General features: G+C 44.3%; 1 protein-coding gene and 1 long non-coding RNA gene across 4 annotated transcripts in view; one reads left to right on the top strand and one right to left on the bottom strand.

Moving 5' to 3' along the window:
* The window catches only part of MFSD14B (major facilitator superfamily domain containing 14B), a 121,425-nt gene extending 108,129 nt beyond the window's left edge, over positions 1-13,296 (bottom strand). Inside the window, exons 1-2 of one of the 3 annotated variants that reach the window (XM_043890848.1) lie at positions 12,905-13,291; positions 12,394-12,583 (exon numbers count right to left, since the gene is read on the bottom strand). Coding sequence is in view for 2 of the 3 variants with exons in the window: in XM_043890847.1 (XP_043746782.1) it covers positions 12,905-13,003 (99 nt within the window). In the remaining variant the exon portion in view is untranslated. Of the gene's footprint in view, positions 1-12,393; positions 12,584-12,904 lie in introns of all 3 variants that reach the window. The other 2 variants (XM_043890847.1, XM_043890846.1) reach the window with 2 other exon arrangements.
* A 71-nt stretch (positions 13,297-13,367) lies between these two features.
* The window catches only part of LOC122685844, a 33,995-nt gene continuing 19,493 nt past the window's right edge, over positions 13,368-27,869 (top strand). The window contains exon 1 of the long non-coding RNA XR_006338558.1: positions 13,368-15,061. This is a non-coding gene — a long non-coding RNA (uncharacterized LOC122685844). The remainder of the gene's footprint in view (positions 15,062-27,869) is intronic.

Here is a 27,869-nt window from a genome sequence, read left to right as displayed (position 1 = left end):
AAACAAAAATTAAAACCAGAAAACAACAAGTGCTGACAAAGATATAGAGAAATTGGAACCCTGGTATACTGTTAGTGAGAATGTAATATGCTATGGCCATTGTGAAAAACAGTATGGGGTTCCTATAATAGATCCAGTAATTCTACGTTCTATATGCAAAAGAACTGAATGCAGGGTCTCAAAGAGGTATTTACACCTACACTCATTGTAGTGTTATTCACAACAGCCAAAAGGTAGAAGCCACCCAAATGTCCACTGGTGTATGAATGTACGAACAAAATATGCTGTATTAATGTAATGGAATATTTTTCAGCAATAAAGACAGGAAATTTTGACATGTTACAACATGGATAAACCTCGAAGAGACCATGCCAAATGAAATAAGCCAGTCATAAAAGGACAGATGCTGTATGATTCTATTTATACTAGATACCTAAAGTAGTCAGATTCATAAAGACAGAAAGTAGATAGTGGTTGCCAGGGGCTGGGAGGAGAGGGAAATGGGGAGTTAATAGTTTAATGGGTACTGACTGAGTTCAGTTTGAGAGAATAAAAAGTTCTGGAGACTGACAATAGTAATGGTTGCACAAACATTCTAATGTACTCAAATGCCACTGAACCATACATTTAAAAATGGCCAACACAATAATTTTTATGTTATGTATATATATAATATTAATTTTTTAAAAAAAGTAATTCAGAATAGATCACAGACCCCAAAATTAGGTCCCTTAGTTTCATGATGAGCTTGTATACACAACACTATCATCACCATCCATGCAAGAAAAAGTTATGGTGGACTCCATTAAAATAAAAAATTTGTGTTTAACAAAGAGTTAAACTTTTATGCATATATAATAGCAAGTAAATATAAAGAAGAGCCAACCTGAGATGAAGAATACAATGCATGAAATGAAAAATCCACTAGAAGGAGTCAACAACAGACTGAATGGTACAGAGGAATGGATCAGCAAGCTGAAAGAGAAATAGAAAAAACTAAAGCACAACTGAAAAAAGGAAGAAGAACAAAAAGAAAGGAGCATAATGTAAAAGACCTTTAGGACAACATCAAGCATACTATAATACAAGTATTACAGGGGCCCCAGAAGGAGAAAAGAAAGAACTTACTTGAAGACACAATAGCTGAAAATTTCCTTAACTGGGGAAAGGAAACAGACATCACAAACAGTCCAGGAATCATGGACATCTGAAACATGGTCAACCCAAAGAGGACCACACCAAGATAAGTAGTAATTAAAATGGCAAAAATAAAGAGAGAATACTGAAAGCTACAAGTACAAGTGAACTATCATAAGGCTATCTATCAGCTGACATCTCAGCATAAACTATGCAGATGAGAAGGGAGTGGCACAATATTTAAAATGATGAAAGGAAAAAGACCTACAAAGAATTTCATTCAGATTTGATGGCGAGATCAAAAGTTTTACAGAGAATCAAAAGCTTGTTCAGCACCACAAAATCAACTTTACAAGAATGTTAAAAGGGACTTCTCTAAGCCAGAAAACAAAGGCCACAACTAGAAACAAGAAAATGTAAAAGGAAAAATCTCATCTGTAAAGACCAACACACAACAGCTAATAAATAAACCATGTATAAAGCCAGTACGGATAATTAGCAAAATTAGGTAGCAATAATTAGCAAAATCATCTCTATCTACAATAAGCAGTTAAGAGATATAGAAAACAAAAAGATGTAAAATAGAATGTCAGAAATGATAAGTGTAGGGTTGCAGGAGTAAAAATGCAGGGTTGTTAAGATGCATTTGAACTCAAGAGATCAGCAACTTAAATACAGAAAGCGTTAGTCACTCAGTCGTTCCAACTCTACAACTCCATGGACTGTAGCCTGCCAGGCTCCTCTGACCATGGGATTCTCCAGGCAAGAATACTGAAGTGGGTGGCCATTCCCTTCTCCAGGGGATCTTTCCACAGTTTTGCAGGTCAGTTTTACTTCAAAAACAAAGAAACAAGCTCACAGAAAAAGAGATCCGATCTGTGGTTACCAGAGATTGAGCAGAGGGATTGCATGAAGGAGGTCAAAAGGTATGAATTTCCAGTTATAAGTACTAGGAATATAATGTACAATATGATACATATAATGAACACCACTGTGTTATACATGAAAGTTAAGATAGTAAGTCCTAAGAGTTCTCATCACAAAAAAAAATTTTTTTCTTTAATTTTGTATCCATGAGATGACAGATGCTCATTAAGTTTACTGTGATAACTATTCCATGATATATATATAAGTCAAATCATTATGCTGTACACCTTAAACTTATAGATGCTGTATGTCAATTCAGTCAGTTCAGTCGCTCAGCTGTGTCCGCCTCTTTGCGACCCCATGAATCGCAGCACGCCAGGTGTCCCTGTCCATCACAAACTCCCAGAGTTTACTCAAATTCATGCCCATCAAGTCGGTGATGCCATTCAGCCATCTCATCCTCTGTCGTCCCCTTCTCCTCCTGCCCCCAATCCCTCCCAGCATCAGGGTCTTTACAAATGAGTCAACTCTTTGCATCAGGTGGCCAAAGTATTGGAGTTTCAGCTTCAGCATCAGTCCTTCCAATGAACACCCAGGACTGATCTCCTTCAGGATGGACTGGTTGGATCTCCTTGCAGTCCAAGGGACTCTCAAGAGTCTTCTCCAACACCATAGTTCAAAAGCATCAATTTTTCGGCACTCAGCTTTCTTCACAGTCCAACTCTCACACCCATACATGACCATTGGAAAAACCGTAGCCTTGACCAGACGTACCTTTGTTGGCAAAGTAATGTCTCTGCTTTTTAATATGCTATCTAGGTCGGTCATCACTTACCTTCCAAGGAGTAAGCATCTTTTAATTTCATGGCTGTAGTCACCATCTGCAGTGATTTTGGAGCCCAAAAAAATAAAGTCTGACACTGTTTCCACTGTCTCCCCATCTATTTCCCATGAGGTGATGGGACCAGATGCCATGATCTTAGTTTTCTGAATGTTGAGCTTTAAGCCAACTTTTTCACTCTCCTCTTTCACTTTCATCAAGAGGCTTTTCAGTTCCTCTTCATTTTCTGCCATAAGGATGGTGTCATCTGCATATCTGAGGTTATTATTTCTCCCTGCAATCTTAATTCCAGCTTGTGCTTCTTCCAGCCCAGCATTTCTCATGATGTACTGTGCATATAACTTAAATAAGCAGGGCAGCCCGAGAAGAGCTACCACACGCTTGAGGTCAGGGGCTGCAGCCAAGAGGAACTACCCTACCCCAGAGGTATGTCAATTATATCTCAATAAAACTAGAAGAAAAAATTTTGAAGCAAAATTAAAACTTGTGCTCTATAAAATGAAAATGGAATGGAAGTAAATATTTGCAAAACTCACATCTGATAAGGCAGCAGTACTCAGCCTTTCTGGCACCAGGGACCAAGACAATTTTTCCATGGCAGGGGGGGTTGATCTTGGAATGATTCAAGCACCATTACATTTATTGTGTACTTTATTGCTATTAATATTATATCAGCTCCACCTCAGATCATCAGGCATTATTAGATGCCGGAAGGTTGGGGATCCCTGTGATAAGGGACCTAAAGCAAGAATATATAAAGAGCTCTTAGAGCTCACTAATAAAATGACAACCCAATTTAAAAACAGGCAAAAGAAGACAAACAAGTGGTCAATAAGCACATGAAAAGATGTTCAACTCATTAGCCATCAGGGAAATGCAAATCAAAACCATAGTGAAATACCTCTTCACACCCAGTTTAGGGGCATTACTGTGTAAGGATATGTTACTTGAGCAGTTAGCCATCTTGAAACCACAAGTTGATCCTAAAGACCAGAAGTCAACATACTGAGAAAAGCAAAGTCTGTGAAAGTAACGAGCCTTCGAGGCACACCAAGGGGTGATATTAAACTGCTAAGCTAAGCACACTGTTCCTGGACTTATGTACAATAATAAATCCCTTTATCAAATACACTATTGCATCATGCACAGTTAACCTGTTAAAAATGAAAATATTTGAGTTTGAACCAAGTCTGTAACTATGTAAACTATTGTCTATATTATAGTTCTAAACAAATATATTCTAATTAAAAGTTGGTACTCCATAGTTGGAAATTACTGCCGTAAGATTTGGTCAGCCATCTCTGCATCACTATAAAAGACATATGTGAAAAGTATGTTTCACCATGAGCCTTCAATATTTTAATAATTTTTACATATGCTTTGTATTTATACCTACCTGGTTAGTAAAATGCCCCATCAAAAATAAAATTTTTATTAGAAAGCTTTTAAAATACAAACACAAGGAGAAGAACGCAAATGGTTTTAAAAAACAAATAAATGACTATTATCTAAAAGTGTGCTTTTCTTTCTCCTACCTAATAATATAGGAATGCAAGTTGGAAAAGCAGTTTTATTGCCTATTTCTTCAACTGAAATAACTCCCACAGAAATTATAAAAATTTTCTTGGTCCTACATTAAACAGCTGAATAAATGACATAGCTATTATGCTGGTAAGATCAAGAATTCATAAAATATTTATAAAATAACTATTTCCTCATTCAAGCTTTCAAACTTAATTTACCAACTGCCACCCAACTTAAAGCAAACCAAGATACCAAGAACTCTTTTGTAAATATTCTACCTCTATCAGGATTCTTTTTTTTAATTTGAAAATATTTAGTTTTAATTGGAGGATAACTGCTTTACACTGCTGTGTTGGCGTCTGTGTACACGTTGTACAATGTGTATCAGTTATTAAATATACATATACCCCTCCCTCCTGAGCCTCCCTCCTACCCACCTCCCCCAGCATTCTTTAACAATAAAAATATTCAACTCCAGGGTGTTCCCTGGCAGTCCAGTATTTGGCGCTTTTATTGCCCCAGTCCAGGACCTGGTACTTTTATTGCCCTTAGTCAGTTTGGGGAACTAAGATTTCATAAGCCAAGAGCCACAGCCAAAAGAAAAACATCAATTTCCAAGAGATCAATTCATTCAACACATATTTGTTGAGTTCTGCTATATGTCAGCTAGATTCTCAGAATAGTAGCAATAGAAGAAACTATCCCTGCTCCCATTTCATGTAATATACAATTTAAAATGGAAATAAACACTCTGAAGGACAGGAACACAGGTCAGGGACAGTCTATTACAAAAGGTCCTGAGATGTAAACAGGCAAAAATTATCCTTTTATAGCAACAGACACCCTGATAAAAGCACATTACTATCATTTTATCCTAACTATAATCTTTTGAGATAGGAATTATTTTTATCCCCATTTCATAGATGACAAAGCTCAGATGCACAGAATTTAAGTACTTTCCCAATTCACATGATTAGTAAGTGCCAAAGCTGGTATCACATCTGGAGAGTCAAATACCTCCAGAATATGTGCTACATTTGTATCACTTATACTGCCTTTCTTTCTCCACAAATAGAATCAGGACATACATATAGCAGGTAGCCTGGATTACAACTTCAGTTAAGGGGTAATAGAAGTCAAAGGTAGTTTCTCAGGCAAAGTAAGGCATAGACCTCTACTTACTCACCCATTTCCTTCCCAGCACTAAGAAGTCTGCCCTAGACAGTGTGTATCTAAGTGAAGGATTATTTCCACCAACCCCTTCGACTGCTTTCCCAACACGACCTGAAAAGTTCAGATGAATGAGGACATCTGACTTTTGTCAATCAGGTCATCTGCTTTATAGTTTTAACTGTACCATCAAAATAACTGAATTGTAAATTCTGTCACATATATCACAATTAAATTTTTTAAAAAATCAACTGTATTTATATGTTGGCAAAAAACAACTGTGAACTTTAAATTTCTTAATAATTTACATTTATAGTACGTTTGGGCTTCCCTGGTGGCTCAGCTAGTAAAGAATCCACCTGCAATGTGGGATACCTGGGTTTGATCCCTGGGTTGGGAAGAAACCCTGGAAAAGGGACCAGCTACCCACTCCAGTATTCTGGACTGGAAAATTCCATGGACTGTATAGTCCATGGAGTCGCAGAGTCGGACACAACTGAGCGACTTTCACTTCCCTTTCATAGTACATTTACATTACATGTAAGGTATGAGTGTGACAAGTGACACAAAAGAACTGTTAAAAATTATAAAGCACAGCTGAGAAAGATATAAAACAAATGCAGAGATACCTTGTTTATGGATCTATACTTTTTCAACTCTTTCTAAACTGATCTTCTGGATCGCCACAATCCCAATGAAAATATCAGCCGACTTTTTTGTAGAAATTGACAGGCTGATTTTATAATTCTAAAATGCAAAGGACTCAGAATAGCAGCCATGAAATTAAAAGACATTTATTCCTTGGAAGAAAAGCTATGACAAATCTCGACAGCATATTAAAAAGCAGAGACATCACTTTGTTGACATAGGGCCATATAGTCAAAGCTACAGTTTCTCCAGTAGTCACGTACGAATGTGAGACCTGGCCCATCAAGAAGGCCAAGCCCCGAAGAATTGATACTTTCGAACTGTGGTGCTGTAGAAGACTTTGACAGACTCTTGGACAGCAAGAAGACCAAACTAGTCAATCCTAAAGGAAATCAGCCCTAAATATTCACTGGAAGGACTGATGCTGAAGCTCCAATACTTTGACTACCTGATTCAAAGAGCCTGATCATTAGAAAAGACCCTGATGCTGGGAAATATTAAGGGCAGGAGGACAAGGAGACAACAGAGGATGAGATAGTTAGATGGCATCATTAACTCAATGGACATGAGTTTGAGCAAACTCTGGGAGACAGTGAAGGACAGACAAGCCTGGCATGCTGCAGTCCATGGGGTCGCAAGAGTTGGACATGACAACAGAATAGCCAAGATCATTTTAAAAGAGAAGAACAAGGATTTAGGACAAACTCAACTTGTTTCAAATCTTATTATGAATCTCCAGTAATAGAGACTGAATGGTATTGATGTAAAGATAAACAGATCAATGAAACAAAATAGAGAATCCAGAATAGACTGACACATATATGGAAAAAATGAATTTTGACAAAGGTACAAAGGCAATTCAATGAATAAGTCTTTTCAAAAGATGATACAATAATTCATTGCCATATACAAAAAAAGAACTCCCATCCATACTTTGCACCATATAAAAATTAACTCAAAATGGGTCATAAAACTAACTGTAAAATCTAAAAAGATTCCAAAAATATAAAAGAAAATAATTGTGGTATTGAGTTAGGATTTCTTAGATATGAAACCAAAAACAATCCTTAAAAGAACATACTGATAAAATTAAAACTTCATCAAAATTAAAACTTCTGCTCAGAATATCTGCAAACATATATCTGATAAAAGACTTGTAATCCAAGTAAATAAAAAATAAATAAATATTACCTTATAATATATCTCAATTATAAGATAATAACACAAAAATAACAAATAAAAAGGCAAAAGAGGTGAATAGACACTTCACCAAGAGGATATACAGATGGCAAGTAAGCTTATGGAAAGATGCTAAACAAAATTAGCCATCGACAGATACAAAATAAAAGCACACTACTACAGATCCAACAGAAGGGCGAAAACTGACTGACCAAGGGTTGATGAGGATGCAAATGAACTCTCATGGTGCTGGTGGCAATAGAAAATTTTAAATTAAAATTTTAAAATTTGAAAAGTTTGGTAGTTTCTTAAAATGTTAAACAATACACCTACCATGTGTTCTAGCCATTCTACTCCTAAGTATGATATTTACTTAAAAGAAAATAAGGTATAGTTCATACAAAGATTGGTTGATGACTGCTCATTGCAGTTTTATGTGTAACTGCCCAAAACTGATAAAAGCAAGTGTTCACCAAGGGCTGAATGAAACACCAAACTGTGACACATCCATACAACTGAACACTTTGCAGTTGCTGTTCAGTCATGCAGGCGTGTCCAACTCTTTGTGCGCCTGTGGACTGCAGCACGCCAGGCTGCCCTGTCCTTCACCATCTCCCAGAGCTTGCTCAAACTCATGTCCATTGAGTCAGTGATGCCATCCAGCCATCTTGTCCTCTGTCACCCCTTTCTCATCCTGCCTACAATCTTTCCCAGCATCAGGGTCTTTTCTAATGAGTCGGCTCTTCACATCAGGTGGCCAAAGTATTGGAGCTTCAGCATCCGTCCTTCTAATGAATATTCAGGACTGATTTCCTTTAGGACTGACTGATTTCATCTCCTTGCAGTTCAGGGACTCTCAAGAGTCTTCCCCAACACCACAGACCTAAAGCATCAATTCTTCAGTGTTCAGCCTTCTTTATGGTCTGACTCTCATATCCATACATGACAGTGGAAAAATATATATACACCTGTTAAGCAGAGAAGGTTGTACACTTTTGTCATTACTGTTGAATGTTTTCCTTGATAGTCTAGTTCATATAATACAGAAATATAAGAATAAGACATGAATTTATTGCCATTTAAAAAACTTGTGACTATCCAGAAGACATCAGAGAATTAATGTACTTTAAAGGTAAAAATTACCAATGTCAGCAAAAAAAAAAAAAAAAGACTAAAGACCCAATAGTAATTAAAAAGAGCCTAAGAGACTGTTAGGAACAACTTTATGCCAATTAATCTGAAATTTTAGATGAAATGGACAAGTTCCCAGCAAAATACAACTTACTAAAACTGACAGAAAAAAATAAAAAATCAAACAGAAAATCTGAATTGTTGTAAAACGTTAGTCCAAATAAGTGAAGAACTACAAAGTTCTATAACTGTATTATCAATCTTACACAAACTCTTCAGAGAATGAAACAAAACCCTCCAATTTGTTTTATAAGGTCAACCAAAACATCATATAACAGCAACAAGTTAATTTCACTGATAATCGTTAATTATTGTTTTAAACTTGACTGATTTACTTCTCTAATACATTTACTGATGATTGCCTAAATATTTAGATTAAAAGATACACTGCTGTAGTCCCTGTCTTTGAAGACTTAATCTGGTAAGACAAACAGAGGGAAAGGATGCTCAGATACTCAAAGAAGCAAATTCTGAAAAATCCTGCCTTTACCAGGCCTAAGTACAAAAAAACAACTGTAAGTGTGTGTTCTGAAAAAGACCGGGCTTAATAACTGAAAGCTGTCTAGACATCTGCATAATTCTAAGTATGAAAGTATAAATGTCTCTGCTATGTCTAAGCATAAATGTCTCTGCTATGAAAGCATGATGTGGTTACTCAAAAATCACAATAGATCAGCTACTCATGAATGTTTTTAATCTTTTTTCTATTGTCATTTATTCAACAGAGTTTGGTTGCACGACTGTCCCAGTACTGTTTTATTACTGAAATGACATACTGATTCCTAATAGTGTTAAGAACAGAAAGCTATTTTTAAAAATAAATTTCCCCTAAAATGTCCCTAGGACCTCTTTCACTTTTTTCTTTTTTTTTTGGCCTGTACCACTCAGCATGTGGGATACAGGATCCTAGTTCCCTGATTAAGGATCAACCCAGTGCTACAGTGGAAGCAAGGGGTCTTAACCACTGGACCACCAGGGAAGTCCCCTCTTTAATTTTTTACAAACAAAACATATCTAGTGATTTCAGCCTTTTCTGTTTGTTTGTTTGTTTGTTTTGGTAACAAACTGCTCTTTGATATTATTTCCATTCTGCCCATATGACATTGTTGTTCTTGTAAATAAAAATTAGTCCTTACAGGGGCCTCTCTGAAACAATCTGAGGAAAATCAAGTAAACAGACATCAAATGTAACCAGAACGGCACTGATCCTAAGAAGCCGTCCATCAGGGATCTTAGGTGGTATCCTAGTACTGGCTTTTTTTTTAAGTTTAATTAGAGGAGAATTGCTTTATAACATTGTGCTGGTACATCACCATGAATCAGCCGCAGGCATACGTGTTCCCTCCCTCCCACCTCCCACCCCTCTAGCTGTCCCAGGGCACTGGGCTGAGCTCCCTGTCACATGGCACATTCCCACTGGCCATCTATCTTACATATGGGGATGCACGTGTTTCCATGCCGCTCTCTCAAGTCATCCCACCCTCTCCTTCCCCCACTGTGTTCACCAGTCGGTTCTCCATGTCTGCACCTCCACTGCTGCTCTGCAAATAGGTTCATCAGTACCATCTTTCTAGATCCCATACACATGTGTTAATATACAATATTTCTTTCTCTTTCTGACTTACTTCACTCTGCACAATAGGCTTTTGGTTCATTCACCTCATGAGGACTGACTCAAATGTGTTCTTTTTTTATAGCTGAGTAATATTCCATCATACATACGTATAATTTCTATATCCATTCACCTGTCAGTGGACATAAAGGTTGCTTCTATGTAGTTCATGAACACTGGGAAATACCTAGTATGCTAAATTCAGTTGTATTTTTTTTGCCGCAGATCTTTAATTCTCATTAGATGCTCAAAGGTAAATGACTCCAAAAGGAATTTGCCTTTACCTGGTAATAGGAAATATGCTTTCAAAGATAATACAAATAATTCTGACACAATATTTCAAGGTGTTAGATACACACCCAACTGAGGAGAGACAGCAAAGAAAGGACCCTAAAACAAGGACTTGTTCGCTACACACAGACCTCCCTTTTCTAGAATCTCTCAGAATGAACACGCGAGTCCCTTCTATTATCCACGTCAATACATCTCTTTGTCAAACAAGATAGAAAACGGTTCAACCAAACCCCTGGACATGGGCAGTCTTGCTTGTGATTATTAGTAGCATCTAAGAACCTGAAATGATGAATACACTAATATATAGAATCAAGGTATAAGGAAGTGCCAACACATCAAAATGAACCAATCCTTGTTGTTACTTAGTTGCTAAACAACTTGGGGTGGGGGGTGGAGGCAAAGAATGTAGCACCAGTTAGCAACACTAGAAAGAAACTACAAGCAGGAAAGACTCATGATTTGGGGGTACTGGCATATGACACAAGCATATTAAAGGCATACGCTTCTTTCCCAGGCCACACACATTACAAAACGTGATGAACTCTGTTACCTGCCCATTCTACTGATCTCACTAAACAAAGCAAGCACCAAAATTCATTGTCAGTATTCACTGCAATGTATCAACACTGACTAGATGCACCCTCAGAGACAAGGAAAGACTGGACAGGAATCAATTTATTCCTAATTAGCATCAAGACTCCTATCAGGGAATCAACTGTCTCAGTTTCATTGAATACACATCTCTCAAAAGTTTCTGCTCTAAAGCACATAAACTTAGCAATCTTAATTTTTAGGTTGGGGTCTAGTTCCTGTATAGATTAGTACATGGGAGAGAACTGAACGTTTTTTATCTGTCAGGGATCATTTATACATTCTGACAAATCATTTATGTCCAAAATATTGAGAAAGGTTGTATAACTTGCCGTAGTTATATAGGTAATAAAAGATGCAAAGGGAAATTCCAAGCATACTCACCTAATCATTATGCTATAATGTGTCAACTTGTCAGGTTATTTTTTTATACAAGAAGCCAATTTAAGGACAGCAGTAATGATCATATTTACATTCTTGATTCCACTAATCAATAAGGTGGAGAGCAACCTGATGGTAAAGCAACAGTATCGAAGTCAAAACCTAGCTCAAAAATGCTGAGGAACTGAAACACAGGAATGCAGAAAGGATAAACAAACAAACAAACAAACCTAAAATCTTTACCTGGTAAACTTAGATAGACTTATTAATGTATTAGATGAAAAGATGGAAAAGGATGAAGGAGACTACCTCCAAGGTTAGTACCTTGGCCAATGGTCAGTAATTATGTCTATTGATTCAAAAACAGGAGGAGGAGCTGGCAATTTGGTCTCCTTTAAGCGGCAGGAAGACAAGCTTACTTTTTATGTAATCAAAAACAAAACGAAAAAACCCAATTCCATAGAATTTCCCTCCTCCTATCAAAAAACCTTCCCACTTTTCAGAAATCTTATCTTTGAAATGAGGAACCCTTAAGGGTTTTTGTTTTTCCAAAAATAAAAAGTCATTTGGGTAGGAAGGGGTCTTCAACATCATTTAGCATTCTTTAAAAGCAAATTAAACCAGAAGTCGATTGCATATAATTTAACTTTCCTAAAGTTTCTATTTTTCTTTGGAAACAAGTCTCGTTGGCATTAGTTTGTATTCACTGTACCATTTCTATGTTTCCTGTCTAAAACAGACTCCAAAAAAATATTTTAAGAAATAACACTGTATGCTCAAGAGTTCCACCGTCAGTCATCTAAACGCCACGGACAAAGCCTGTTCTGCCAACCCAGGCCAATAAAACCAGTGCTTCAGAAGTCATCTGAATCTCACGTGAAACTGTTAAAGGGATTGGCCTGAATAAACTCCTCAGCCGGGCCCTGGGCTCGGCAGCTCCCTCTGAAATCCTGCTCACCAAACGCTGCAGCGACAGCCTAGAGAACCAAGAAGGAACAGGAAGGAGCTGCCCAGCCTCCACGCCACCTTCCGGGTCCAGGATCCAGGGCCCAAGGCAGGTTCTGAATGCTCTCCGCACATCTTCTAAGTTGGCTCAAGCCAGAAATGCACCATGAAAGCAGTACCGGCTGTCACGTGTATGGAGAACTCTGAAAAAATCAAATTACTTATATTCACAATCCCACATCGGGCGTCTTCTGAAACAACCAGTCGCCTAGATTTTAATCTAGCGGTGAGCAACGCTAGGAAAGCCTAGCAGTGATGAAGTCGGCTGGCTGAGTCGGAAAAGGAAAAGCTTTCCGAGAGCCAGAGCCCTTGCGCCGAGCCGACGGTCACTGTCTCATCCCCAGGGGAACCAGACCCCAGTCCCGCACTGGGCGGCCCTGGACTCCGGCCGCGACACGGCCCTACCTCCCCTGACTCCGGGTTTCGGGATGAGCAACGCGTCCAGCCTCCAAGCCCACGCTCACCGAGTTGCCGCCCGCAGCCCGCGAGCCCGCACGCTTCTCCGGCATGGCTCCTGCCTCCGCCTCCGACGCTGCTTTCTCCTCCGGAGGTTCCGCGTTCATGCTGCGGTCATGCCTCCGTCGGCTCCGGGCGCCCCGGGATTACAGCTCAGCTGCAAATGCGGCTGCGGGGCCCGCGCTCTCATGGGCTCTGCGGCCCAAAACGGCCGCAGGTCAAGCGGCAGGCCAGCGGCCTCCGCTGGCTGTGAGGGATGCTGAGGCAGCAAGAGCGCGACTGCAGCGGCCGCAACCACAGCCGCCGAACCGAAAACAACTCAGGTACCTGCCCACCTCTTCCTCGGCGGGCCTGGGTAGTCAGAAGGCCCCGCCCCACCCCCGCTTCCCCACAGGCCGCCGCGAGGAAAGAGGCCTCGCCCCAGATCTCAGCTCCCGGCAGAAGCTCGGCGCCAGCACCCGAAGCCTCAGCGGCGCCCGCCCACCTCAGGCCCCGCCTCCACGCTTCCGGGGCCTCCTTGCCTTCCGGATTCCGCAGCGCGCCGGAGATGCGTCATCTCCTAAGGCCTCCAATCGTAGTTTCTTTTTCCTGAGCTGGTTGGGCAAGTGAGAGTGTCAGGTGCATTATTGTTAGCGACTGCACTTTTGGTCTTGGTTTGGAAACCAAACCGCCGAGCTAGTTTTCACTGATGCCGCCAACAGTTATATGGATGGGCACGTTCTCAGTTCAGTCCAGTCGCTGAGTCGTATCCAACTCTTTGCGACCCCTATGGACAGCACAGCCAGGCTTCCCTGTCCATCACCAACTCCTAGAACTTGCTTAAACTCATGGCCATACAGTCGGTGATGCTAGCCAACCATTTCATCCTCTGTCGCCCCCTTTCTCCTCCTGCTTTCAAACTTTCCCAGCACCAGGGTCTTTTCCAATGAGTCAGTTCTCATCAGGTGGCCAAAGTATTGGAGCTTCAGCATCCGTCCTTCCCACAAATATTTAGGACTGATTTCCCTTAGGATTCGCTGATTTGATCGTTCCAATATGGAAGTATCTCCTGATTCTGAAATCCCTAAATGGGAACTATAACTACCATATTTTGTTCCTATTCAGAATCTGAAGCTGACAAGAGCTTACCTGGGCTGTGGGATTCATGGGAGGACATACAGGTCCCTGTTCCAGTTCAGAGCTACTTGATGGTACCAACACGTTGAATATGAACTGATTACTTTGCTGGCCAAACACTCGGCTTTCTTTGCCCACTGAAGCCAAATAAAAAATACAGAGACAGAGTTTGAAAGAAACAGAAAAATGGCTTTAATGCTCAGCCATTAAAGAGGAGCTTGTGTTCTTCCTCTTGCTTTGTTTCAAAATCAGTCATAGGCTGGTGTCAGTAACCCAGTAATCGAGTCTGACAATTTGTGGCTCTGTGGCCTTCTTTCTGATATGTAAGAAAGAAGAACTACAAGGGGAAGAGTGTGCTATAAAGATGAGCACCAGATACAGTTTGTATTTAGCATACAGTCAAAGGATAATATGTGCAAAATGTAGCTCCTGCAGAGTTAGGGGGCAGGAAAGCAAACTTACAGGCATGAAGAGTTAGGATCAGTTAAAGTAAGAAAAGAAAGAATATTTAGGCCTGCTCACTGTTCTATCTTCATTATTCTCAGGAGAGGAAACAAAAAACTTATTTCATCTCTTTTTTTTTCCACTGAAACAATTACTCAAAGTCTCAGATCCTCTTTAGATAAAATGCTGATGTGCAGAGACCAGGTAACACTAATGGTTGTGATTCCATAAATGCTATTGTTATGATTACTGGCTGGAAAGGACCTTGTGAGATATTACATCCTAGTTTGCAGATGCCAACCCAAGTTTCAAAAGCCGGAGTAATAAACCTGAAGTCTCCAGCTCTCTGAGTGCGGTGCTTGGTTTCTTGAGCACTGGTTTCTGAAACATTTCTGGAGGCCCCAGCGAGATTCCAACCATGCTGGCCCCTTGAGCCGCAGGACTGGTGGCTCAGCAGAGGAGCCCCAAGATGAACGAGGAGGCACGCCACCTGACGGTATTCTGGGTTCTCTTTTGGATCGGCATTCTGACTCTCCGGAGGGCTGAGCCCCGACCAGACTCACTAGAGGACCCGACCAACTCACCAGGATTGGCCACAGGAAAAGGTAAGACCCCAGGGCCCATCCCCAAGCAGGAAATCCTACCCTACTGGGTAGAAGAGGAGACTGATCACCTCCTTGGAGCTCCCAGGAAGGGAGAATCAGATAGGGAGACCTGGGGACTCCGGAAAAGGGAGGTATTGTGATAACCTCCGAGTGATTGTGTATACATGATTGCTGATTGAAGGAAGTAACAGTGAGGTCCACAGTCCTCAGACTAGGGAGCCTGAGAGGGTCCAAAACATGCGGTTCTGTGATGACCTCATAAGACTGAAAGATGGTGCCAGTCTCTGGGGGACTCGATCCCTCCCAGTGAGGCTGGTCCAGGTCGGGGGTTTATACCAAACTGCCAAAGCTAAGAGGTGTCTTAGATCTCCCTCTGGAGAGCAACCAGGTGGAAGAAAAATGAGCATGAATGAGTGTGCGGCTTGATTCGCTTGCGCTTCAGGCTCGATTGTGTGGCTTCATGGCCTTCATGGCTACAGAGTCCGAGTGGGCCTTAGCATGCGGTTCCCTGGTGACTTCATACAGCTCAAGGTGGTGTCTGCCTCTGGGGGACCCAGTCCCTCCCTGCGAGACAGATTTGGATCAGGGGTTTATACTGATCCGCCAATGCTAAGAGGCACCTTAGTTCATCCGGGGAGCGCGGCCGAGTGGGCACCTGAATGGTCTCCTGTTTTGAGGGGGGCCCCCACCCTTGTCTGTCTGTGTGTCACCAACTCAGGGCGGGATACACAGGGAGGGAGAAATTATTGGTTACCCGTTATTCTTCTGTGGACTGACTGCTTGAGCTGACATCTAAGAGATTAGGTTTTCCTCAAAACCCTGCCAGGTAGATTACATTTGTCAACATGGGGTGGGGGGGAAGTTCCTTAAGCCAACAGGTTTAGATCACATGATAAAGAACTTTAAGAAGGGCTTTGTAGGAGATTACGGAGTCAGGATGACCCCCAGGAAGCGTCCTAATTTACGTGAGCGCCACTGGTCGTCCATTAACGTTGGGTGGCCGCCAGAGGGTGCACTCCACCTGCCCGCTGTCCAAGCAGTGCGCCAGGTAGTCGCTGGGACTCCAGGACATCCAGATCAGTTTCCATACATAGACTCGGCTTCTAATAGCACAGACCCTTCCCCTATGGGCAAGATTTTGCACGAATAGACAGGGACAGAGTAGGGTATTTGTGGCACAATCACTCAGAAAAAAGAAAGAAGAAGAAAAAAAACCTATATTCCAGGGAGATCCAGTGGAAGACCCACTACTGCCCCTGCCACATGTTACCCTGACTCCACAAGCCCTGGCACAGCTAGCGCCAGACTCATTGCCAGAGAGTCCACCCCCCCACTCCCTGTGTCCCCTGCACCACCTCATGAGCAAGACTCCAGCCCCGAGCCAGTAGGGAAGCGGCTCTGCTCAGCCAAACAATCTAACCAGCTCGCCACAGCCCATCAGATGCCACTGCAAGAAACTCAAGGTCCTCAACAAGTGAACAACAAGTGAACCAGTCCAGCCTGGTCGTTCCATCCTCTATTACCAGCCCTTCAGGACTACTGATCTCCTAAACTGGAAACAGTGTAACCCAGTATACTCTGATAAACCATAGCCTATGACTAACCTCCTAGAGTCCACTTTCCACACCCATCAGCCTACATGGGACATCTGTCACCAGCTCCTTATGTCTCTCTTCACCGAGGAAAGGTGATGCATCTCGATGGAAGCCCCAAAATGGCTCCGAGGACAAGCCCCACAGAGGTCTTAGATGTGGAAGAATGGGCACCAGAAGCGATGCCAGAGACGAGACTTAATTGGGGTTTCAAACCAGAGAAGGACAAGAAACCCTGAGTCGCTACCATGATGCCCTTCTACATCGACTTCGAGCGGGAGCCAAAAAACCCAGCCATATGCCCAAAATTAGAACAATAATCCAAAAAGCAAATGAGACCCTCAATGATTTCTATGAAAAACTATGTGAAGTGTTCCGGACATACACCCCGTTCGACCCAGAGATGGCCGAGAATCAATGGATGATTAACACTACCTTGGTGGCTCAATCCTGTGCAGACATCCAACAGAAGCTCCAAAAGCTAGAAGGCTTCACTGGGATGAATGCCACACAGCTCCTGGAGGTAGCAAAGTCTTCATGAACTGAGACCATGAAGCCCAACGAGAAACAGACGAGAAGATGAAACCGAAAGCGGCCCTGCTAGCAGCGGCACTGAGGAGCTCAGATCCAGTGAGGCAGACCGTTCCCACGCGGAAAGGGGAAGCTGAGCAGAGACCACCACTACGCTACAACGAGTGGGCCCACTGCAAGGAGACCGGGCCCTGGAGAGATGAGTGCCCCCATCGCAGAGGGACATCTAAAGGGTCAAAAAGGTTCAGTCAACCCAACAAAGAAACCTCGCTGTCCAGAACCTCATCGACCTGGCCGGAGCAGAATCAGACCAGGGAAGACAGGGCTCCCTGATCCTGGGCCCCTGGGAGCCCATGGTCACGATGAAAGTAGGGGGCCAATCAACGACTTTTATGGTGGATACTGGAGCTGAACACTCCGTGGTAACCACAGCTGTGGCTCCCCTCACAGGATGAACAGCAACCATTGTTGGGGCCACGGGGGACATGGCAGCCTGCTCACTTTGCAAGGCCCGTTCCTGTCAGCTGGGGAGTCATCTGGTGACTTCTGAATTTAGGTTCTTACCGGAATGCCCCATTACCTGCTGGGTAGAGACTTACTGACAAAACTGGGGGCACAAATCACCCTTGCCCCCAGAAAGCCTGCGAACCTCACCCTGGGGAGCCAGTCAGCTCTGATGATGGCCGTGCCCATGCCCAGGGAAGGTGAATGGCTTATCTATTCCGCAGGGAGGGAACAAATAAATCCCCCCAGCCTGCTAATTAATTCCCTGATGTCTGGGCAGAGAAGGGACCCCCAGGTTCGGCCAAAAACCATGCCACCATTGTCGTGGACCTGAGGCCAGGAGCCACTCCTGTTGGACAGAACAATATCCAGTACCACAGGAGGCACGCCTGGGAATTCCAGACCACATCCAGCACCTACGAGATGCTGAGATCCTAATATCAGACCCTAATGCCAGTCTCCCTGGAACACTCCGCTCTTACCAGTCAAAAAGTCTGGAGGGAGGTTGGATGCATGAGACAAGTGCTCGGGGCTGGTGCACTGGGATGACCCAGAGGGATGGGATGGGGAGGGAGGTGGGAGGGGGGTTCAGGATGGGGAACACATGTAAATCCATGACTGATTCATGTCAATGTATGGCAAAAACCACTACAATATTATAAAGTAATTAGCCTCCAACTAATAAAAGTAATTGGGGGGAAAAAAAAGTCTGGAGGGAATGATTACTGCCCTGTCCAGGACCTCTGTGCTATCAACAGTTCATTGATCACCCCCATCCAGTGATCCCAAATCCCTACACTCTCCTGAGTCTTTTACCTGCTCAGGCAAGCTGGTTCCCCTGCCTTGATCTCAAGGATGCATTTGTCTGCCTCCAGCTGCCCTTGTTTGCCTTTGAATGGAAAGATCCACACACTGGAGAAACACACAGCTGACTTGGACTTGACAGCCACAAGGCTTCAAAAACTCACCTACCCTGTTTGGTGAAGCCCTGGCTGCGGACCCTGCTGCCTTTCCCAGAGAAACTTTAAACTGCACCCCACTTCAGTATGTGATGACCTGTTGCTCACCAGTCCCACCCAGGGGGACTGCTGGAGACCCCAAACTGCCAGAGCTGGCTCTACTCTCCACCACAGGGTACAAGGTGTCGTGGAAAAAGGCTCGGATCTGTAGACAGGAGGTCAAGTACTTGGAGTTTGTCATCTCAAAAGGGCATCAAGAGGAAGCAAGCCATCTGTTCACTACCTCAGCGGAACACCAAGAAAGAAGTCCATGAGTTGCTTGGGGCTGCCGGATTCTGCTGTATCTGGATACCAGGTTTCTCTGAAATTGCCAAGCCTTTGTTTAAAGCCACAGCAGGGTCTGATAAGGACCCCTAGAGTGGGGACCTCAACAGGGAAAGGCCTTCGAGGAGATAGAGACTCTTGACCAGCGCTCCAGCATTAGCGCCAGGTGTGACATGGGACTTTAACCTCTTTGTACATGAGAAAAATGTACTGCCCCGCTGCACTGGGGCTTCTCACACAAACAGCTGGGCCACAGCAGCGCCCTGCCACATACCTGTCCACAAACAGCTGGGCCACGGCAGCGCCCTGCCACATACCTGTCCACAAACAGCTGGGCCACGGCAGCGCCCTGCCACATACCTGTCCACAAACAGCTGGGCCACGGCAGCGCCCTGCCACATACCTGTCCACAAACAGCTGGGCCACGGCAGCGCCCTGCCACATACCTGTCCACAAACAGCTGGGCCACGGCAGCGCCCTGCCACATACCTGTCCACAAACAGCTGGGCCACGGCAGCGCCCGGCCACATACCTGTCCACAAACAGCTGGGCCACGGCAGCGCCCGGCCACATACCTGTCCACAAACAGCTGGGCCACGGCAGCGCCCTGCCACATACCTGTCCACAAACAGCTGGGCCACGGCAGCGCCCTGCCACATACCTGTCCACAAACAGCTGGGCCACGGCAGCGCCCGGCCACATACCTGTCCACAAACAGCTGGGCCACGGCAGCGCCCTGCCACATACCTGTCCACAAACAGCTGGGCCACGGCAGCGCCCTGCCACATACCTGTCCACAAACAGCTGGGCCACGGCAGCGCCCTGCCACATACCTGTCCACAAACAGCTGGGCCACGGCAGCGCCCGGCCACATACCTGTCCACAAACAGCTGGGCCACGGCAGCGCCCTGCCACATACCTGTCCACAAACAGCTGGGCCACGGCAGCGCCCGGCCACATACCTGTCCACAAACAGCTGGGCCACGGCAGCGCCCGGCCACATACCTGTCCACAAACAGCTGGGCCACGGCAGCGCCCGGCCACATACCTGTCCACAAACAGCTGGGCCACGGCAGTGCCCGGTCACATACCTGTCCAAACAACTGAATCCAGTGGCTGTGGGGTGGCTGCCAGGCCTCCAGGCATTAGCTGCCACTGTGATTTTGGTCAGAAAAGCAGATAAGCTTACTCTAGGACAAAATATAAATGTAAAGGTTCCCCATACTGTTATTGCCCTGATGAACATAAGTGGCTGACCAACTCCAGGATGACTCACTAACAAGGACTGCTTTGCGAAAACCCACGGACCCAACTCAAGACTGTGTGGACACTGAACCCCACCAGCACTTTACCTATGGAAGTGGGATCATAAGCGTGAGGAGGTCATAGATGAAATTTACTTCAGCAGGCTGGATTTGACAGATGTTCGCCTCCAGAACCCAGAACTGGAACTGTTCACTGATGGAAGCAGTTTCGTCCAAGACGGGTAGTGCAAAGCAGGCTCTGCCATAACAACTGACGAGACAGTGAAGGCTGAGACCTTGCCACAAGGGTGGTCAGCACAGCGGGCTGAGCTGTGGGCACTCACCCAGGCGCTAAGGCACGCTGAAGGGAAGCGAGTCAACATCTATACTGATTCAAGGTATGCCTTTGCCACCTTACATGTTCATGGAGCCATTTATAAAGAAAGGGCACTATTGACAGTAGGGGGAAAGGAGATTAAAAACAAAAAAGAAATCCTTCAGCTGTTAGAAGCACTCTGGAAGCCTTCCCAAATGGCAGTCATCCATTGTAAAGGCCATCAGCGAGGAACTGAACAGTCAGCAAAGGTTGGAGACCCAACCAAGCCCCACAGTGGGCCCCGAGTCAATCTCTAAGGTCCTCTTGGCACCAGAATTGCCTCCATCCCCAAGGTATACCAAGGAAGAAGATCAGTGGGCTCTAAATGAGGGAGGAATAAAAGAAAAGGAGGGCTGGTGGAAGCTCCCAGACCAGAGACTCTTTGTCCCCAGCAATAATGCAGTCCAGCTGGTAAAACAGCATCATGACACAACTCATTCAGGAAAAACTGCCTGGAGAGCTTACTAAGCCGCTACTATTTCATTCCTAAGCTCCCAGCCCTGTGTGCCCAGATCAGTGCTACATGTGTGACTTGTGCACAAAGCAATGCCAGCCAAGGATCAAGACCCAACCCAGGGGGGCAGCTGGAACACTGCCCTTTGAAGATCTAGAAGTGGACTTTACTGAAGTCAATCCCTGCAGGGGCTCTAAGTGTTTACTTGTAGTCTCCACCTACTCGGGACGGGCTGAAGCCTACCCCGCGCGCACTGAACAGGCACAAGAAGTGGCCAAGGCCTTACTAAGAGACATGATCCTGAGATATGGGCTGCCTCTATCCATACGGTCTGACAATGGGCCAGGTTTTGTGTCTCAGAGAATCCAAACTTTACCCAGGACACTGGGAATCAAATGGAAGCTTCACATTGCTTACAGGCCAGAGCTCAGGGAAAGCTGAATGCGTGAATTGGACCCTCAAGACTACATTAGCTAAACTCTGTCAGGAGACCCAGTTATCTTGGGTCAACAGGTTATCCCTAGCCTTACTCAGAGTCTGATGCACCCCAAGGTCCTCAGGCTATTCTCCCTTTGAGATCTTATATGGGAGAACACCCCCAGTGATAGGAAAACTCAAGGGAGACCCCCCCAGAAACTAGCTAACCTGGAGATGTCCTGACACCTCCAGGCCCTGAGAAAAGTCTTCCACCGTATTGCCAGAGAAACCTCAGAAAGGACAGCCATTCCTTTGGGCAACTGGGTTCATCCTTATCAGCCAGGAGATGAGACATGGGTTAAGGACTAGAAAAGGGAACCACTTCAGCCAGTTTGGACAGGCCCTCACGTGGTTGTCCTGGCAGCCCCTACTGCTGTTAAAGTTATAGGTGTCACCCCTTGGGTCCACCACACCAGAGTCAAGGAGGCAGCAGCTTCCTGTGATGAGGACACCTGGAAAACATTTTGGGACCCTGAAAACCCCCTCAAGGTCTGGTTCCAAAAAGAACAGCCTCCACCCACGAAGGATGCTAAGCCATGCTCCAGTCACTCCAGAAGCTGAGTAACCAATGCATGGCAGGAGCTTGAGGACCCAGCTATCAAAACAGCAATGGATTTTCATTGTCCACCCTGGCCTCTTTCCCTGATTGGTATTATTGATGTGTTTGTCACTACAGGACTAGCTTCAGTCACACCCTGAGACTGGGATTTGGGTCAGAAGCTGTGATTCATTTCAGTTGCTGAGTCGTGTCCGACTCTTTGCGACCCCATGGACTGTAGCCTACCAGGCTCCTCAATCCATGGGATTTTCCAGGCAAGAATACTGTAGTGGATTGCCATTTCCTTCTCCAAATCATCTTCCCGACCCAGGGATCGAACCCAGGTCTCCCGCATTGCAGGCAGACGCTTTACCATCTGAGCCACCAGGGAAGTCCAAACCTGTAGGCAATTTAGCCAGGGACCAATGTAATCAAACTTTAAAAGGTGAGTGGCCCATTCATCCTCCCACAAACAATATGGTGCCACCCCCTTCAAGGCCTTTTCCTTGTTTGTGGGACAGATGCTTACTTATGTCTACCAGTCAAATGAATGGACCTTAGCTTTCCTCACTCCCCAGACGAACACTGTCCCTAACAACCAGAATCTCACCATACCTTTGGCAGCACATTGTGGTCAAAAAGAGCCATCCAGTTTATACCCCTACTAGTTGGTCTGGGAATTATGGCTGGGGTAGGTATGGGAATAGGAGGAATTGCTTCATCAACCACCTTTTACCATACACTATCCAAGGACTTCACAGATGATATTGAGAGAGTAACCAAATCCTTAGCGGCCTCACAGGACCAGCTAGACTCCCTGGCTGAGGTGGTTTTGCAGAACAGGAGAGGGCTAGACCTACTGACAGCTGAAAAGGGAGGGCTCTGCCTCTTCTTAAACAAAGAATGCTGCTTTTATATAAGCCAATCAGAAATAGTCAGGGACATGGCCCAAAAGCTAAGGGGACAAATCACAAAAAGGAGAGAGAAACTAGCTAATTCCTGGCATAATTGAATAATATCTGGAGCTGGCATCATGGCTTCTCCCTTTGACAGGTCCTCTCCATGTTCTTGACAGCACTCTTGTTGGGCTCTTGTTTTCTCAAAGCAATTACCTGGTTCATAACCTCTCAGATTGAATCCATAAAGTTACAAATAGTAATAGCTCAATATAGCCCCCTAAACGATGGGGAGCTCTGAATGTCCTACCAAAACATGAGATGATGCTTTCTACAAGTAATAGAGGCATCAAAAGTGGGGAACGAAGAGGAAAGTTAACATTTTACATCACTTCCTGCTCCTTCTGCCTCTGTAACTCAGCTTGCTCCTTGCAAAGTCTGGATCACATAGGTCACATAGCCAGAAAGTGGGGGCTTACAATACTAGGAACTGGAGCTTCTCTCACTAGCCCTTGTCCTGCTCTTTGCAATTGCCCGGCCCCTGCAAACCAGCTTAATCATGCCTGTCCATGTAAAGGTCAGGCATTCCCCTCCCCACCTTGACCACTGTTCCCATGTGCGGGAAACCCCTTAGTTTAAACCAGCCTATTAGCAGCCAGTATTGCCCACTATAGTAGGTCTATAAAAACTCTGTAACCCCTGTGTTTGGGGCTCAGAGCTTGGAGTGTTAACTCCTCTGGGCCCGCGGGCGTGATAAACCTGAGTTCTCCAGCTCTCCGAGTGTCGTGTTTGGTTTCTCGAGTACTGGTTTCTGCGACATTTCAAGTGAATAACACCTGTCTTCAAGGAATGTTCTAGGAGTGTTCATCAAGACACAGCACAGACATTCAAGAGTCCATTGCAAGATGTTTCACTCATACCCTTCAAAAAAATCACAGGAAATGATGTCAACCTTGCTAAATATTAGAGAAATCCAAATCAAAACTACAATGAAGTTATCACCTCACACTAGTCAGAATGGCCATTGTCAATACTCTACAAAGAGCCAAGGCTGGAGACGGTGTGGTGAAATAAGAGCCCTCCTCCATCAAAGCTTGAATGTCAGTTGGGAAGAGCCACTGTGGAGACAGTGTGCGTGCATGCTAAGTCACTTCAGTCGTGCCTGACTCTTTTCAACCCTATGGACAGCAACCTGCCAGGCCCCTCTGTCCTTGGGATTCTCCAGGCAAGAATACTGAAGTGGGCTGCCATGCCTTCCTCCAGGGGATCTTCCCAACCCAGGGAACAAAGCCCTGTCTCTCATGTTTCCTGTGTTGGCAAACAGGTTCTTTACCACTAGCGCCACCTGGGAAGCCCATGGAGACAGTGTGGAGGTTCCTTAAACAATGAAACTGGGAACGAAATTAAAATATTTCTGTTGACTTAAAAGTTGACCTAAAAGTTGAGATTTATGTTTTATTTGGTGGGAATTTTTAGGGCTTTAGGCCCAGGAGTCACCATCTCAAGTAACCCTGGGAACTGCTCCCAGGAGGTGAAGGGAGGGGCCAGGTTACAGAGAACTTTGTAACAAAGAGCAGGTGGTCTGAATATCAAAAGATTATTGTTAGAGAAAACCAGATATCCTGAGTCAAGGAATTTAGTGCTTTTCTGTGTACTGGAATCGTTCCTTTCATATGCACCTCGCCTATCTGGGGCCAGCATCCTGTTTTCACATCCTGAGCTTCCTTTCCTCAGGGCTCACGTTAGGGCGTGCCTGCAGTCTATAGAGAAGGTGATGGCACCTCACTCCAGTCCTCTTGCTTGGAAAATCCCATGGACGGAGGAGCCTGGTAGGCTGCAGTCCATGGGGTCGCCAAGAGTCGGATACGACTGAGCGACTTCATTTTCCCTTTTCACTTTCATGCATTGGAGAAGGAAATGGCAACCCACTCCAGTGTTCTTGCCTGGAGAATCCCAGGGACGGAGGAGCCTGGTGGGCTGCCGTCTATGGGGTCTCACAGAGTCGGACACGACTGAAGCCACTTAGCAGCAGCCGCAGTCTGACGGCTGCTAGAGAGCAGATATTCTTCTCCTTCCTGAGTTCCCTGAGGGCTCACCAGCTCACACTGGAGGGCTGCAATTGCTGATGACTAAGACATACTTGTTAACTGATACAGCAGGAAACAGCCCATTTCTCACTCCCTAACACCATACACAAGAATTAACTGTAAATAATTTACAGATCTCAGTGTGAGGACAATCTAAAACCCTTGTGGAAAGTATAGGCAGAAAATGCTTTGTTGTAAACTACAGCAAGTTCTTTTTGAATCCACATCTTAGAGTAACAAAAAATAAAATAAAAATAGGCCAAAGGGACATAATTAACCTTAGCATCTTCACAGCAAAGGAAACTAAATGAAGACAAGCTTAAGAGTTCAGTTCAGTTGCTCAGTCATGTCCGACTCTTTGCGACCCCATGAACCGCAACACGTCAGGCCTCCCTGTCCATCACCAACTCCCAGAGTCCACCCAAACCCATGTCCATCGAGTCAATGACACCATCCAGCCATCTCATCCTGTCGTCCCCTTCTCCTCTGCCCTTAATCTTTCCCAGCATCAGGGTCTTTTCCGATGAGTCAGCTCTTCACATCAGGTGGCCAAAGTATTGGAGTCTCAGCTTCAACATCAGTCCTTCCAATGAACACCCAGGACTGATCTCCTTTAGGATGTACTGGTTGGATCTCCTTGCAGTCCAGGGGATTCTCAAGAGTCTTCTCCAACACCACACTTCAAAAGCATCAATTCTTCGGCGCTCAGCTTTCTTTATAGTCCAACTCTCACATCCATACACAACCACTGGAAAAACCATAAGAAAAAATATTTTAAAACAAAGATCCCCACAAAGAATTCATCTCTAAAACATACAGAGAGCTCAAGCAGCTGAATTAAAAAAAAAATACCCAATAGGAAATGGGCCAAAGCCCTCAATGGACGTTTCATGAAGAAGTCATACACATGGCCGTTAAGCACTTGAAAAGATGCCCAGTATCACTAATAGTTAGGGGCAGGCAAATAAAAAAATCCAATGAGCTATCATCTCACACCAGTTAGAATGGCCATCTCAGAGAATTTCCAACAATACGTGTTGCAGAGGATGAGGTGAGAAGGGAATGCCCCTGCACTCGTGGTGGGAATATAGATCAGTACATCCATTAGGCAAAGAGTATGAAGTTTCTTTTAAAAAACTGAACATAGAAGTACCATAGGATCCAGCAAGCCCACATCTGTGTGTAGATACGGAAAAAACCAAAATTTGAAAATACGCCTGCAGCCCTACAATCGCAGCTGCTCTAGGACCATAAATAAGACACGGCAGCACTCTAAGGGCAGAACACAGATGAACAGGTAAAGACGGGGTCCCTAGACATAATACAATATTATCCAGCCATTAAAAAGGATCAACTAATGATATTATAGCCACAGGGAGGAAAGTAAGTGAAGTGGGGGAGACAGGGCAAGACAAGAATCATATGGTATCACCTCTAGGTGGAATCTGAAAATGGAGATGAACTTCTTTACCAAAGAGAAATGCCCAAGGAGAATCTCAAAAACATAGAAGCAACTCCTGCCGTTCAATTCCAGAAAAATAAATGACCCAATCAAAAAATGGGCCAAAGGTCTAAACAGACATTTCTCCAAAGAAGACATACAGATGGCTAACAAACACATGAAAAGATGCTCAACATCACTCATTATCAGAGAAATGCAAATCAAAACCTTAGTGAGGTACCATTACACCCCAGTCAGAATGGCTGCTATCCAAAAGTCTCCAAGCAGTAAATGCTGGAGAGGATGTGGAGAAAAGGGAACCCTCTTACACTGTTGGTGGGAATGAAAACTAATACAGTCACTATGGAGAACAGGGTGGAGATTCCTTAAAAAACTGGAACTAGAACTGTCATATGACCCAGCAATCCCACTTCTGGGCATACACACCAAGGAAACCAGATCTGAAAAAGACACATGTACCCCAGTGTTCATCACAGCACTGTTTATAATAGCCAGGACATGGAAGCAACCTAAATGCCTATCAGCAGACAAATGGATAAGGAAGCTGTGGTACATATACACCATGGAATATTACTCAGCCATTAAAAAGAATTCATTTGAATCAGTTCTAATGAGATGGATGAAACTGGAGCCCATTATACAGAGTGAAGTAAGCCAGAAAGATAAAGACCAATACAGTGTACTAACGCATATATATATGGAATTTAAAAAGATGGTAATGATAACCCTATATGCAAAACAGAAAAAGAGACACAGAAGTACAGAACAGACTTTTAGACTCTGTGGGAGAAGGCAAGGGTGGGATGTTCATAGAGAATAGCATTGAAACAAGTATACTATCAAGGGTGAAACAGATCACCAGCCCAGGTTGGATGCATGAGACAAGTGCTCAGGGCTGGTGCACTGGGAAGACCCAGAGGGATGGGATGGAGAGGGAGGTGGGAGGGGGGATCAGGATGGGGAACACATGTGGATCCATGGCTGATTCATGTCAATGTATGGCAAAAACCACTACAATATTGTAAAGTAATTAGCCTCCAACTAATAAAAATAAATGGGGGAAAAAAAAGAGAAACACCCAAGGAGGAAAAGAGAAGGGCAGGGAGAAATGAGCTGGTTCAGATTAACATACACATACCACTCTATGAAATCATCCATGAGGACCCCCTGCATAGCACAAGGAACCCTCAACACTCCATCACAACTTATATGGGAAGAGAACCTGAAAAAGAACATATATATGTCTAGCTATGCATGAATCAGCAGCAGCATACATGAATCAAGCACTTGCCTGCAAAGACGTCTCCCTCACTCATTACTGTGCTCAGTTGTTCAGTCATGTCCGACTCTTTGCAACCCCATGA

This window comes from Cervus elaphus, chromosome 29, assembly GCF_910594005.1.
Source record: "Cervus elaphus chromosome 29, mCerEla1.1, whole genome shotgun sequence".
Taxonomy (NCBI): domain Eukaryota; kingdom Metazoa; phylum Chordata; class Mammalia; order Artiodactyla; family Cervidae; genus Cervus; species Cervus elaphus.
This window is presented reverse-complemented; position numbering and strand designations above follow the sequence as displayed.